General features: G+C 58.1%; 2 protein-coding genes across 2 annotated transcripts in view; both read left to right on the top strand.

Moving 5' to 3' along the window:
• Rnf225 (ring finger protein 225) overlaps nt 1-495 on the top strand; it is a 1,038-nt gene extending 543 nt beyond the window's left edge. Inside the window, exon 2 of the mRNA XM_013027647.1 lies at nt 7-495. Within this exon, the coding sequence (XP_012883101.1) occupies nt 7-495 (489 nt within the window). The remainder of the gene's footprint in view (nt 1-6) is intronic.
• Nucleotides 496-6,092: 5,597 nt separating this feature from the next.
• On the top strand, nt 6,093-10,731 carry Znf324 (zinc finger protein 324). The gene is made up of 4 exons (XM_013027646.1): nt 6,093-6,156; nt 7,659-7,785; nt 8,164-8,280; nt 9,239-10,731. Exons 1-4 carry the CDS (start codon nt 6,121-6,123, stop codon nt 10,729-10,731), a joined length of 1,773 nt encoding a protein of 590 aa, XP_012883100.1. The 5' UTR covers nt 6,093-6,120.
• Nucleotides 10,732-11,917: the final 1,186 nt, after the last annotated feature.

Genomic DNA, 11,917 nt, shown 5'->3' with positions numbered 1-11,917 from the left:
GGCCGCCCGCTCTCACGCCGCCTGTCGCTCAGCAGCCCCGCCTGGGCCTTCAATGCCGCCGTAGCGCTGGCCGTGCTGGTGGCTGCGGGCTTGGTGGTCTCGGGGGTCTACATCTTTTTCCTCATCCCGCACGCCACCGCTGTTGGCCCCGCGCGGCCCCAGATCGTGGCTCTGGCGCCCCCGCCCGACCTCCCTTGGTTCCCGCCGCGGCCGTCACCGCCCGGGATCCCCGCCGCCTTCCCGCCGGAGCCCGGGCTGGAGCCCGACGGGGGCTCCGAGCACGCTGTGGGGCCCGGGTTGGAGCTCGACGAGGGCCCCAAGGACGCTGCGGGGTCCGGGCTGGAGCCCGACGGGGGCCCCGGTGACGCTGTGGGACCCCGGGGGACGCGGGAGCCCGGGCTGGAGACCGACAGGGGCCCGGAGGACGCTGCGGGGCCCGGGAGGACGCGGGAGCCGCCTCGAGACGGCGCCAGGGGGGAAGAGGCCGGCCCCTGACGTCGCGTCCGGGGCCCCGGCCCCGGCCCCGTCTTGGGCAAGAAGGTTGCTGCTGCCCCTTCCACCTGCCGGGCCCCCCACCGGGCCGGGGAGCAGCCGCCCTACCGAGCACCCTGTGCCCGGCCAGAACTCAACCCAGACGGGGTGTCCTGGACCAAGGGAACCAGCTCCCCAAGACTTACCTTCACCAGCATCCTGAACCATGAACCATCCTAGAGCCGGCTCCCCTCCGGCTTCCGGGCCCCTCTCACTGCGATGGCGGCTGCCGGTGTCACGGCTAAGAGACCGCACTTAGAGTGGATTGGGCAGGGGGGTGTGATCGGCCTCCCCGGCCGGCTGGAGGGTCCCTGGCCCCGTCCTGGGTGCATGAGGCCCATGAATTTCTTGGGGACACTGATTTTCCTCTGGAGACTCCTGTCAGCCGTGCCCAGTCTTCCTGAACTCCAGCTGAAGCCGAGCCTCATCCCTGCACCTATGCTTCTAAGATGGACTGTTCCTCACCTCCAGTCCACCCTCCCAGAGGCGGCCACCCCTGCACAGACTGACCACCAGTCTGGAACGCCCACCGCCTCCTCCCAACCGGGCTGTGCTGTGGACAAACATCTAGCATATTTCTTTTTTCAGAAAGAAACACAATTTCTATGCAGCTGGAGGCTTTCTTGTGGTGTATTTACACGTGTGTTCTCAGCACGGAGGTAACTGAGAGGCACCCGGACATGTCTGTGGGGCTGAGCCAGACCTGTCTGCATGGCTGCTTTAGGTCCGAGCTGCTTTTTCCACATGAGAAGCCATAGGAGGAATGTTAGGGAGCCCAGGGGTGTGTCTCCCCAGACTAGTTCTTGGCCACCACCCAGATGCCAACGTCATCCACGGGTCTGGGGACCAGTGTGCTGGCTCACCGGGATGCTGTGGCCCATCTCCCTGGGAGGGAGAGAACCCTGTGTATCAGCAGTTGTGCTTTGGTCAGTGTTAATGTAGAACAACGTACATCTACCATCCTACAGTTCTATTGTCCAGAAGCTCAAGATCATTTCTTTGAGTTGAAGTGGATAAGACAAGCCAACAGTCCTAGTTCTGGAAGCTCTGTGAGAATCTTATTTCCTAAGCTTTTACAACTTGTAGAACTGCTTTCCTTAATTACTTTATTTATAAGGCCATTAGGATTAAATTGGAATACATAGACAACCCAAGATAATCTCCTACCTCAAGATCTTTCATCTCTAACATCCATTTTGCTATGAGGGCAGCAGGTTCACAGGTCTCCGGTAATTGGGACCTGGATATCTGTGAGGACCCACCAAAGAGTTTCAGATCTTACTCCCCACTGGGGAAGTAAAGGTGGGCAGATTTGGATGGGCCAGAAAGGGATCCTAGACTGGCAATACATAGAAGACAGGAAAATATCTGCCTAAAGGTGGTCTGTGAGGGCTGTCTGAAGGAGAGAACCCCAGACTATCTGCAAGCACGCTGGTATTGAGATAGCTAGCAGGCTTGCACAAAGCCAAGTGAACCAGAGAGGGCAGGATATGGTTGAGGGTAATAGCTGAAGGGACCCCTCTCCTAGCTGTCTGCAAGGTGCTACTGTAGCTTTTACACTCGCCCAACTGGGATCCTGGGTCTCCTCTCTACCACTGAGAAGGCTGGTGACAGAGCCCAGGGGCTGCATTAAGCTACTTAATGTAGGATTGTAGGGTCCTCTTCCCACCTCTGTCCATAGCCTGTATCTTCCTTCTTTACCTCTCACCTCAAAACTTCGCTGTTTAATTGGAGATGGAGTCTTTTTTTTGGGGGGGGTACGGTCGTAGGGTCTAAACTCTGGGCCTGGGTACTGTCCCTCAGTTCTTCAGCTTAAGGCTATCGCTCTACCACTTGAGCCACAGTGCCACTTCCAGCTTTTTTTTGCTTATGTGGTATAGAGGAATCGAACCCAGGGCCTCATTTATGCAAGGCAAGCACTTTACCACTGAGCCAACTTCCCAGCCCCTGGAGATTGGCCCAGTCATGGGGCCTGAACTCTGGGCTTGGGCACTGTCCCTCAGCTCTTCAGCTCAAGGCTAGCGCTCTACCACTTGAGCCACCGCGCCACTTTCGGCTTTTTTTCTTTTTACTTATGTGGTGCTGGGGAATCGAACTCGGGGACTCATGCATGCAAGGCCAGCGCTCTACCACTGAGCCAACTTCCCAGCCCCCATGGAGATGGAGTCTTATGGACTTCTCTTTTTCTTTTTTTTTTTTTTGCTGGTTGTGGGACCTGAACTCTGGGCCTGGGCACTGTCCTTCACCTCTTCAGCTCAAGGCTAGCGCTCTACCACTTGAGCCACAGTGCCATTTCCAGCTTTTTCTGCTTATGTGGTGCTGAGGAATCGAACCCAGGGCCTCATGCATGCAAGGCAAGCACTCTACCACAGAGCCACCTTCCCAGCCCTCTTATGGACTTTTCTGACTTCTAATGAAGACCCTTAGATCTCACCCTCCCAGATGGCTGGGATTATATCTGTGAACCATCAATCTATCTACTTGTCATGTTTACTTTTTTTTTGTTAGTCATAGGGCTTGAGCTTGGTACCTGTGCACTGTCCCTGAGCTCTTTGGATAGGCTAGTGCTATAACAGTTTGAATCATGGCTCTATTCATTTTTGAGTGGTTAATTGGAGATGAGTCTCACAGGAACTTTCCGGCAAGGGCTGGCTTAAAACCACAATCCTCTGGCTTTTTTTTTTTTTCAGTCCTGGGACTTGAACTCAGGGCCTGGGTCTTATCGCTGAACTTCTTTTGCTCAAGGCTAGTGCTCTATCACTTGGGCCACAACCACTTCCGGTTGTTCCTGTGTATGTGGTACTGAGGAATCGAACCCAGGGCTTCCTGCCTGTTAGGCAAGCTGTTTCCCACCAAGCCACATCCCCCCCGCCCTTATTTTGTGTGTGTGTGCATGACCTGGGCCTGGGCGCTCTTCCTGAGCTTTTGCACTCAAGACTAGTTCTCTGCCACTTGAGCCACAGTTCCCCTTCTAGATTTTTTTTCCTGTTTAAATTGGACATAAGAGTTGCACAAGGCCTGGGACGGTGGCCCAGTGGTAGAGCGCTTGCCTTGCATGCATGAGGCCCTGGGTTCGATTCCTCAGCACCACATAAACAAAAAGAAAAAAAACAGCTGGAAGTGGCGCTGTGGCTCAAGTGGGGGTGACACACAGCCCAGGGCGGACACTAGCCAGCCTCCCAGCCGCGAGCCAACCAAAGGCGGGAGCGACCTCGTCTCAGGAAGTCCTGCCTTCCCTGGGCCGTCATTGGCCCGAGTGGTCGCGTCGGGCGAGCGGACTTCTGGGTAATGTAGTTTTGGGTCGGTCACAGAGCCTGCCCTAAGGGCCTGGGACTACCTGGAGGCACAGATCCATTTCTGGTTTTCTGGTGGTTAATTGGAGATAAGTGTCTTTACAGCACTGTACTACCTGGATGCACAGCTCCATTTCTGGTTTTCTGGTGGTTAACTGGAGATAAGTGTCTTTACAGACCTTCTCACTGGAGTGAGTTCAAACGGCCACCCTCAGCCTCTTGAGTAGCTAAGATTAAAGGTGTGAGCCACAAGCACAGCGCTCATTTTCTTTTTTTTTTGGGGGGGGTCCGGTCATGGGGCCTGAACTCTGGCCTGGGCGCTGTCCCTCAGCTCAAGGCTACCGCTCTACCACTTGAGCGATAGCGCCACTTCCGGCTTTTTTCTTTTCGCTTATGTGGTGTTGAGGAATTGAACCCAGGGCCTGAGGCATACAAGACAAGCTCTCTACCACTGAGGCACCTTCCCAGCCCAACGCTCAATATTTTTTTTTTTCGTCAGTCGTGGGGCTTGAACTCTGGGCCTGGGCGCTGTCCCTCAGCTCTTCAGCTCAAGGCGAGCGCTCCACCACTTGAGCTACAGTGCCACTTCCGGTTTTCTGGTGGTTTATTGGAGATAGGAGTCTCACGGTCTCTCCTGCCCGGGCTGGCTTTGAACCGCGATCCTCAGATCTCAGCCTCCTGAGTAGCTAGGATTACAGGCGTGAGCCACCAGCGCCCGGCAGCTCAATATTTTTTTATGTGGGTACTAGGCCTTGAACTCAGAGCCTTATGCTTTTGATTGGCCCTGCCCACCCCAGGCTCAATCACTTGAGCCACAATTCCACTTTTGGCATGTAGGTGGTTAATTAGAGATGAGTCTCACGGAATTTCTTGTCTGGTCTGGCTTTGAATGGTGATCCTCAGATCCTAGTTTCCTGAATAGTTTGGGTTGCAGATGTGAACTACCAGTGCAGATAAGCTTAGAAATCATCAAGGTGTCCTCACAGTAAGGAAAAAGCTGAATTGAAAATCAACTCTTCGTAGATAATCAAGCAATTAAGGTGATAGGGGCTGGGAAGGTGGCTCAGTGGTAGAGCGCTTGCCTTGCATGCTCAAGGCCCTGGGTTTGATTCCTCAACACCACACAAGCAAAAAAGAAAAAAGCCGGAAGTGGCGCTGTGGCTCAAGTGGTAGAGCGCTAGCCTTGAGCTGAAGAGCTGAGGGACAGCGCCCAGGCCCAGAGTTCAGGCCCCACGACCGGACCCCCCCCCAAAAAAATTAAGGTGATAGGGTAAATTACTATCCCAAAACTGACCAAAACAACAACAACAATAAAAGTAACTAGACAATCCAGTTTTGGAAGCAGAAGCTTCTTGAGTTGTTTCAAACACAGTCTTATAACTTTCTTGTTTTTTTTGTTTTTTTTGGGTCAGGTCATGGGGCCTGAACTCTGCATGGAAGGCAAGCGCTCTATCACTGAGCCACCTTCCCAGCCCTCCCCTGGCTCTTTCACTCGAGGCTGAGCCACGGCTCTCCTTCTGGCTTCTCTGCTGGTTAACTGGAGCTCAGGGTCCTTGGATTTCCTGCCCGGACCGACTTCGAACCGCCGTCCTCAGTTTTCCTCCGCCAGTACGTTGCTGTCTCTGGACGCAAACCTTTCCCTTCCTTTGTCTCCGTGGTCCTCCCTGCCCGGGGTCACCTCCTGGACTCTGAAAGTTTCCACTCGGCGCATCAGGGTTGAGTCTGTGCCCGCTCGAATGGGCGCGGGAACGCGAGAGCCTAAATCTACCCGCCCGCCGGGCCGGCGGGAAGGGGTGCGAGGGGCAGGCTCTCTCACGCGGGAAGGGACGCTTGGCCGTTGCCATAGGAACCATGAAGTTACTTCCGGTCTCGTGGAAAGGCAAAGAGGAACTACGCTGCCCAGAAGGCCTTGCGCGAGCGCCCGCCGCCTCTATTGGGCCAGTGAGGGCCGGAGGGCGGGACTTCCGGCATTTGGGACTGTCACTTTGCTGCAGGACATCAGACTGTACAGTTGGTCGGCGGTAGCACGAGGGGCTGGGCCGGCTTTCCAGGAGGTTCTGGGGACTCGGCTGGAGGGCCCCGAGGGAGGCGGCGGCGGAGCGCCCGCTTCCAGGCGCCGGCTGGTCGGAACCGTGCGTCTCGGCTTCCCGGCGGGGCCGTCTGGCCGGGCTGGCAGCCACGTGCTCCTCAGCCCCCGCCGCAGTCCCACCACTCTCCCCTGGGGCCTGCGCCCCTGTTAGACGGGGAGACTGAGGCCGTGGCGGGTCACCCAGCCGCGGGTCCCGTGGTGGCTCCGATGGCCGCGGCGAGGGCGGTGACCGATCCTCCGAGGGTGAGTACGGGGACCCTCCCGAGAACGCTAGCCCGAAGCCCGCCCAGCCCTCCGGCTGCCCCGGGGCGGGAGGCGGTGCTTGCCGAGCCGGCTGCCAGGGTCGGGGGCTGGGACCCGCGGGCCGCCCAGCGGGGCGTGGTCTGGAAGGACGGCTCACGTGCACAGGCCGCCGCTGAGGCAGAGCACGGAGATGCGGAGCTCTGGACACGTCTGAGGGCCACAAGCGGCAGGGACATGGGTGCCCGGGAGGGGTGACTGGAAATTGACACCACCCAGTTAGGACTTTTTTTTGGTAGTATTGGGTTTCGACTCGGGTCATTGTTTTTGCTAGGTGAGTGCTTTATCACTAGCTATTTTTTCAGACTGAGTCTCAGGATTTTACCCCCTGGGCTAGCCTCAGACCTTGATTCTCTGTAACTTGGATCTCGTTTGGCTATCACTACACCTAGCTTGTCAGCTGAGATGGGATTTGATTCCCACCCTCCTCACCAGCCCAGGCTAGCTTTGAACCTCAATTCTTCTGATCTCTACCTTTAGTTAGGTAGTATAATTACAGGCATTTGTCACCATGCCTGGCCCTTTCGGTATTTTAAAGGCCTACCACTTCTTACTGAGTGGAGAACACATATGGGGTGGGGAGCTGTCCTATAAAGGAGGAAGGTACTGCCACCATACAAGTAATAGTGACCTCTAAACCAGAAGAGCAGTGGTGGTTGGAGATGGTAGAAGTATAGGTAGATTTGCTGTTGTGTCACGTGGTAGTTGTGAGCCAGCGCTGTGAATGAAGAACCTTCTCAAGTTTTTCAGCCTTAGCACCTGGAAGAATGGAGTTGCTGTCGACAGAAATAGTAGTAATTGGAAAGGAAAGGAGGTTTCTTTCAGGGAAAAGATCAAGAATCTCTGATGTAGTAGTGTGGAGGGGTTGGTGGACCTAAAATTGTAGATGTGCGGCGTACAAGGTTTTGGTATCCTATCCCAGAGATGGGTCTAGAAATTGGACAGAGGAAGGGATGATCTCATGGGCCTGTTCAGTAGAGTGGAAATAGGGAGCTGTGAGAAAGGGAAGGCTTGACTTTATATTCACCAGGTCCTCAGGGTCAGTTCCCTGTGAAAGCTGGTGCAGCTTATCCAGTCTCTGAAGGACCAGCTTTGAAATGTTAGGCAGGTACAGCAGTGGAGAATCCTAGGGATGGACATGACCTGGGGGCCCAGAGTTGGGACTTAGGCATTTGTCTCCAGCCAAGGGTTTTATGCTTGCTCTTTCTTGTGTAAAGTGGGCAGCAAGGAAGCCGAGCTAGCATCTGTTGTCTGTATATGGAGGTAGAGGTAAGGAGAAGGAGACACAGACTAGTAGCAAAAGTGCCATCTGAAGACAGGTCAGGGTAGATGAGGGAAGGAGAATGAGTATCCAAGAGGCACCAGGGGGAAATGGCCATCAGGACTGGGAACTGAGCCCTTGGTCACTCTGCCCTGTCTTCGATGCTGTCCCCTGCCTGTTACAGAGCCTGATGACCTTTGAGGATGTGGCCGTGTATTTCTCCTGGGAAGAGTGGCTGCTCCTGGACGCCACGCAGAAGGCCTTGTACCGCCATGTGATGCTGGAGAACTTTGCCCTTGTGACGTCACTGGGTAAATCTCTGGGGCATCCCTGCTGCTCCCCTCCTTCACAGCCTAGCTGTGAGCAGAATCTTGTGCCCTGAGGCTGTGAAGTTGGGATGGGGGGGAGGGCTTGGAGATGTGCAGTCTGGCTTAACCTCGCTTAACCATTTCCTGTATTTCCTTGGTGCTGTCTGGCTGCATTTTTCTGTGCCTGTCCCAGTCCCCTTCCTTTGGTGCTACCAACCTAGGGGCCACTCATGAGTGCCCTCTACAGTCCACTCTATGGTTTGAGTTTTGGGTTTTCCTGGCTGCACACCCAGCACTGATAATCCCTGATTGCTGCCATCTATTGGGAAGTGGGCTGACTTAAGCTTGGACTGGCCACTTACTTGATCACCTCCCTCCCAGGTCTGTCTGCCTCCCGACCTCGTGTGGTTGTCCTGATCCAGCGTGGGGAGGAACCCTGGGTTCTTAGTGAGATGGATACAGGTCTGGCTGGCAGCACCGATGAGAGGCACATCCTCGGTGAGTCCTGGCTCCACAGACATCCCCTTGCCTCCCACCTCCCACTCTTCCTTCATCAGCCTGCCCTGGATGTGGGAGCCTGGCTGCTCCCATACTGTTCCAGGGCACAAAGGCTGGGTTCACAAGCAAACTTGGTGAGAAGCTGCTGTGGCTGGGCTCCGCGGCTCCTCCACGTAGCTCCTGCACATGCTTGTGAGTCTGTTCTTTCCTCCCTTCCTCCTTTGTGTTCAAGTGTTGACTGGGCACTTGGATACAGCATGGCCAGGAAACGTTTGTCTTGCTGTGGATCTGCCCCAGCAGGAGAGGTAGAAAACGGGATTCACAAGTAGCCCATAGACTCAGTTAAAGATCAGAACAAGGAGAAAAGCTGGAGTGAGCACTGGGCTTGGTGGGGGAAGATGGGACCACCGATATGGAGGCCTGGGTGGCATGCAGGGGTTGCTGTGAGCGCTGGCACTGAGGCCCGGGGGGCGTGCAGAGGTTGCTGTCCCCCTGTGGCGCGGGTGTGGGTGCTGGCGCGGAGGACCCGGGGACGTGCAGGCCCAGGTGGCGTGCAGGGGTTGCTGTGGGCGCTGGCATGCAAGCCCAGGGTGCAGGCGTTGCTGTCTCCCTGTGGCACGGATGGGCGCTGGTGCGGAGGCCCGGGTGGTGTGTAGGGGTTGCTGTGGGCACTGGTGTGCAGGCCCGGGGTGCAGGGGTTGCTATCCCCTGTGGTGTGGGTGTGTGTGCTGGTGCAGAGGCACAGGTGGCGTGCAGGCGCTGCTGTCCCCATGTGGCACGGGTGGGCTGAGTGGGAACCAGGTACAGAGAGGCAGCACGTGCTCCTGGCCGGTTCACTGCCTGGCTAGCCTGGACCTCGCTCCTCCTAGGGCCCCTGCCTCCACCAGGCCTCCATACGCCTGCTCACCTGCTGTGTTCGGGTAACCCCAACCACTCTTTTCTCTCCCTCCGACTCCAGGTGCCCGTTCTCTGGTGGAGGACAAGCCTTCTGGACTAGCAGGCCTTCCTCCAGACAGCATCGGGGGGACTCAGGGGAACGGCTCCGCTGCCAGGGCCTCCCCACCCCCTGGGAGACGGCCTGCTGGGGTGTCGGTCATCTACTGGGAGCGGCTGCTGCCGGGCGCAGGCCACGAGGAGGGCGTGGGTCTACGGCTGACCTCCCCGCAGAAGCCCCCCGAGGGTGGCCCAACCAGGCCCAAGGTCCTGGCGGGTGGTCGCGCGCGGGGCCGGCGACCTCGGAGGACCCGGCGGCCCAGGCTGGGTGGCCTGGGCTCCGAGGGCGCCTTCCAGCCCGTCCCAGTCCCGGTTCCTGCCCTCGGGGACATGTGTGCAGGTGCAGCCTGGGCCGAGGCCCCGGGCTGGGCGGCACTGGGCGAGGCGCTGCGGGTTGGGCCGGGGCTCCTGGCCACCGGGGAGGAGGCGCTGCGGGCCGGGCCCGGGCTCCTGGCCACCGGGGAGGAGGCGCTGCGGGCCGGGCCCGGGCTCCTGGCCACCGGGGAGGAGACGCTGCGGGCCGGGCCCGGGCTCCTGGCCACCGGGGAGGAGATGCTGCGGGCTGGGCCTGGGCTCCTTGCCGCGGGGGAGAAGCCTTTCGAGTGCCGTGCGTGCAGCAAGGTGTTTGTCAAGAGCTCGGACCTGCTCAAGCACCTGCGCACGCACACCGGTGAGCGGCCGTATGCATGCGCGCAGTGCGGCAAGGCCTTCAGCCAGACCTCTCACCTGACGCAGCACCAGCGCATCCACAGCGGAGAGACACCGTATGCATGCGCGGCCTGCGGCAAGGCCTTCCGCCACAGCTCGTCGCTGGTGCGGCACCAGCGCATCCACACAGCCGAGAAGGCCTTCCGCTGTGGAGACTGCGGCAAGGCCTTCAGCCATGGCTCCAACCTCAGCCAGCACCGCAAGATCCACGCGGGCGGCCGGCCCTACGCCTGCGCGCGCTGTGGCCGCCGCTTCTGCCGCAACTCGCACCTGATCCAGCACGAGCGCACACACACGGGCGAGAAGCCGTACGCATGCGCGCTCTGCGGCGCCGCCTTCAGCCAGGGCTCCTCACTCTTCAAGCACCAACGTGTGCACACCGGCGAGAAGCCCTTCGCCTGCGCACAGTGCGGCCGCGCCTTCAGCCACAGCTCCAACCTCACGCAGCACCAGCTGCTGCACTCGGGCGAGCGGCCCTTCCGCTGTGCTGACTGCGGCAAGGCCTTCGCCAAGGGCGCTGTGCTGCTCAGCCACCAGCGCATCCACACCGGCGAGAAGCCCTTTGCCTGCGCGCAGTGCGGCCGCGCCTTCCGCGAGCGCCCCGCCCTCTTCCATCACCAGCGCATCCACAGCGGGGAGAAGCCCGCGCGCCGGCCCCGGCCCGGGCCTCCAGGAGCTGCGGCCAAGGCCCCGGCTAGCACGGGTCCGGCTGCTGGCGGGAAGGCGGCCCCCCAGCCCGCCGAGGCCTGAGACCACCATGCCGACCCTCGCGGACTTCCGCATAACCCAAGTTCTGAGCGCTGCTTCCGAGGGCTGCCTGCGCCTGCGCACCAGCAGGTCCCGCCCTCAGTCACTGCTCGAACCCGGGCTGGGAGACCAGGTCTCAGTCAGGCTCGCGGAACTCAGGCAGACCCGACGTTGTGGTCGGTGGAGCTGGTGGAGCACAACCAAGAGCCCTGCATGTGGACGCCGCTTCAGTGTTTCCTGACTTGGGGTGACCGGGAGGGGAGTCCGGCTTCAGCCGAGTCGACCGAGAAGAATTTGCCTGCACACAGGACCGTGGTAGATCCTCTACTCCAGGCCTCTGCTTGTCCAGGGCTTCTCAAGCTGGGCTCCAGGCAAGACGTTGTGCCCTGAGTCCCAGCTCCCTCCTCTGGGAAGAAGTAAAAATAAAATGGGCTGGGCACCGATAGCTATGCCTGGAATCCTAGCTACTCAGGCTGAGATCTGAGGGCTGCAGTTCAAAACCAACCCAGGTAGGAAAGTCCATGAGACTCTGCAACTAACAAATCAAGTGAGCTGTGGGTCAAGTAGTAGAGCAGGGGCTGGGAAGGTGGCTCAGAGGTAGAGTGCTTGCCTTGCATGCATGAGGCCCTGGGCTCGATTCCTCAGCACCACATAAGCAGAAAAAAGCTGGAAGTGGCGCTGTGGCTCAAGTGGTAGAGCACAAGCCTTGAGCTGAAGAGCTAAGGGACAGTGCCCAGGCACAGAGTTCGGGTCCCACGACTGGCAAAAAAAAAGAAAAAGTAGTAGAGCAGTAGCCTTAAGCTGGAAAGCTCAAGAATAGCCCCAGGTCCTGAATTCAAGTCCAAGAACCAGCCCTCCCCAGCAAAGAAAGAAATTGAAAAGAGGATCTGTGCCACAGAAGGTGGTGTTTACAGACAGCCTTATCGGCATGACCCCAATTGAGCCCAGTATGTATGCACTGCCAGGCCGATCTAGGTGCTGGGAAGGTCCTCGTGTCAACTCAGCTCTCTGCATTGAAGGCCTAGCCTTGTGCCATAGCAGCAGACCCCTAGGAGGTGGCAGTCCATCAAGGTACAAGAATATGTGGCTTTCATGGGGCTGGGAAGGTGGCTCAGTGGTAGAGCGCTTGCCTTGCATTCATGAGGCCCTGGGTTCAATTCCTCAGCACCACATAAGCAAAAAGAAAAAA

The sequence above is a fragment of the Dipodomys ordii genome, unplaced genomic scaffold (assembly GCF_000151885.1).
Source record: "Dipodomys ordii isolate 6190 unplaced genomic scaffold, Dord_2.0 Scaffold105, whole genome shotgun sequence".
In the NCBI taxonomy this organism is placed as follows: Eukaryota; Metazoa; Chordata; class Mammalia; order Rodentia; family Heteromyidae; genus Dipodomys; species Dipodomys ordii.
Note: the sequence above shows the minus strand (reverse complement) of the source record. Positions and strands in the feature narration are given on the sequence as shown.

Excerpts from the sequence above, each read along its gene's own strand:
- Znf324 (XM_013027646.1), top strand. The coding sequence starts at position 6,121 with ATGGCCGCGGCGAGGGCGGTGACCGATCCTCCGAGG. Across the intron at positions 6,157-7,658 it reads CGGTGACCGATCCTCCGAGG|AGCCTGATGACCTTTGAGGA; the intron begins GTGAGTACGGGG and ends TGCCTGTTACAG. Across the intron at positions 7,786-8,163 it reads TGCCCTTGTGACGTCACTGG|GTCTGTCTGCCTCCCGACCT; the intron begins GTAAATCTCTGG and ends CCTCCCTCCCAG.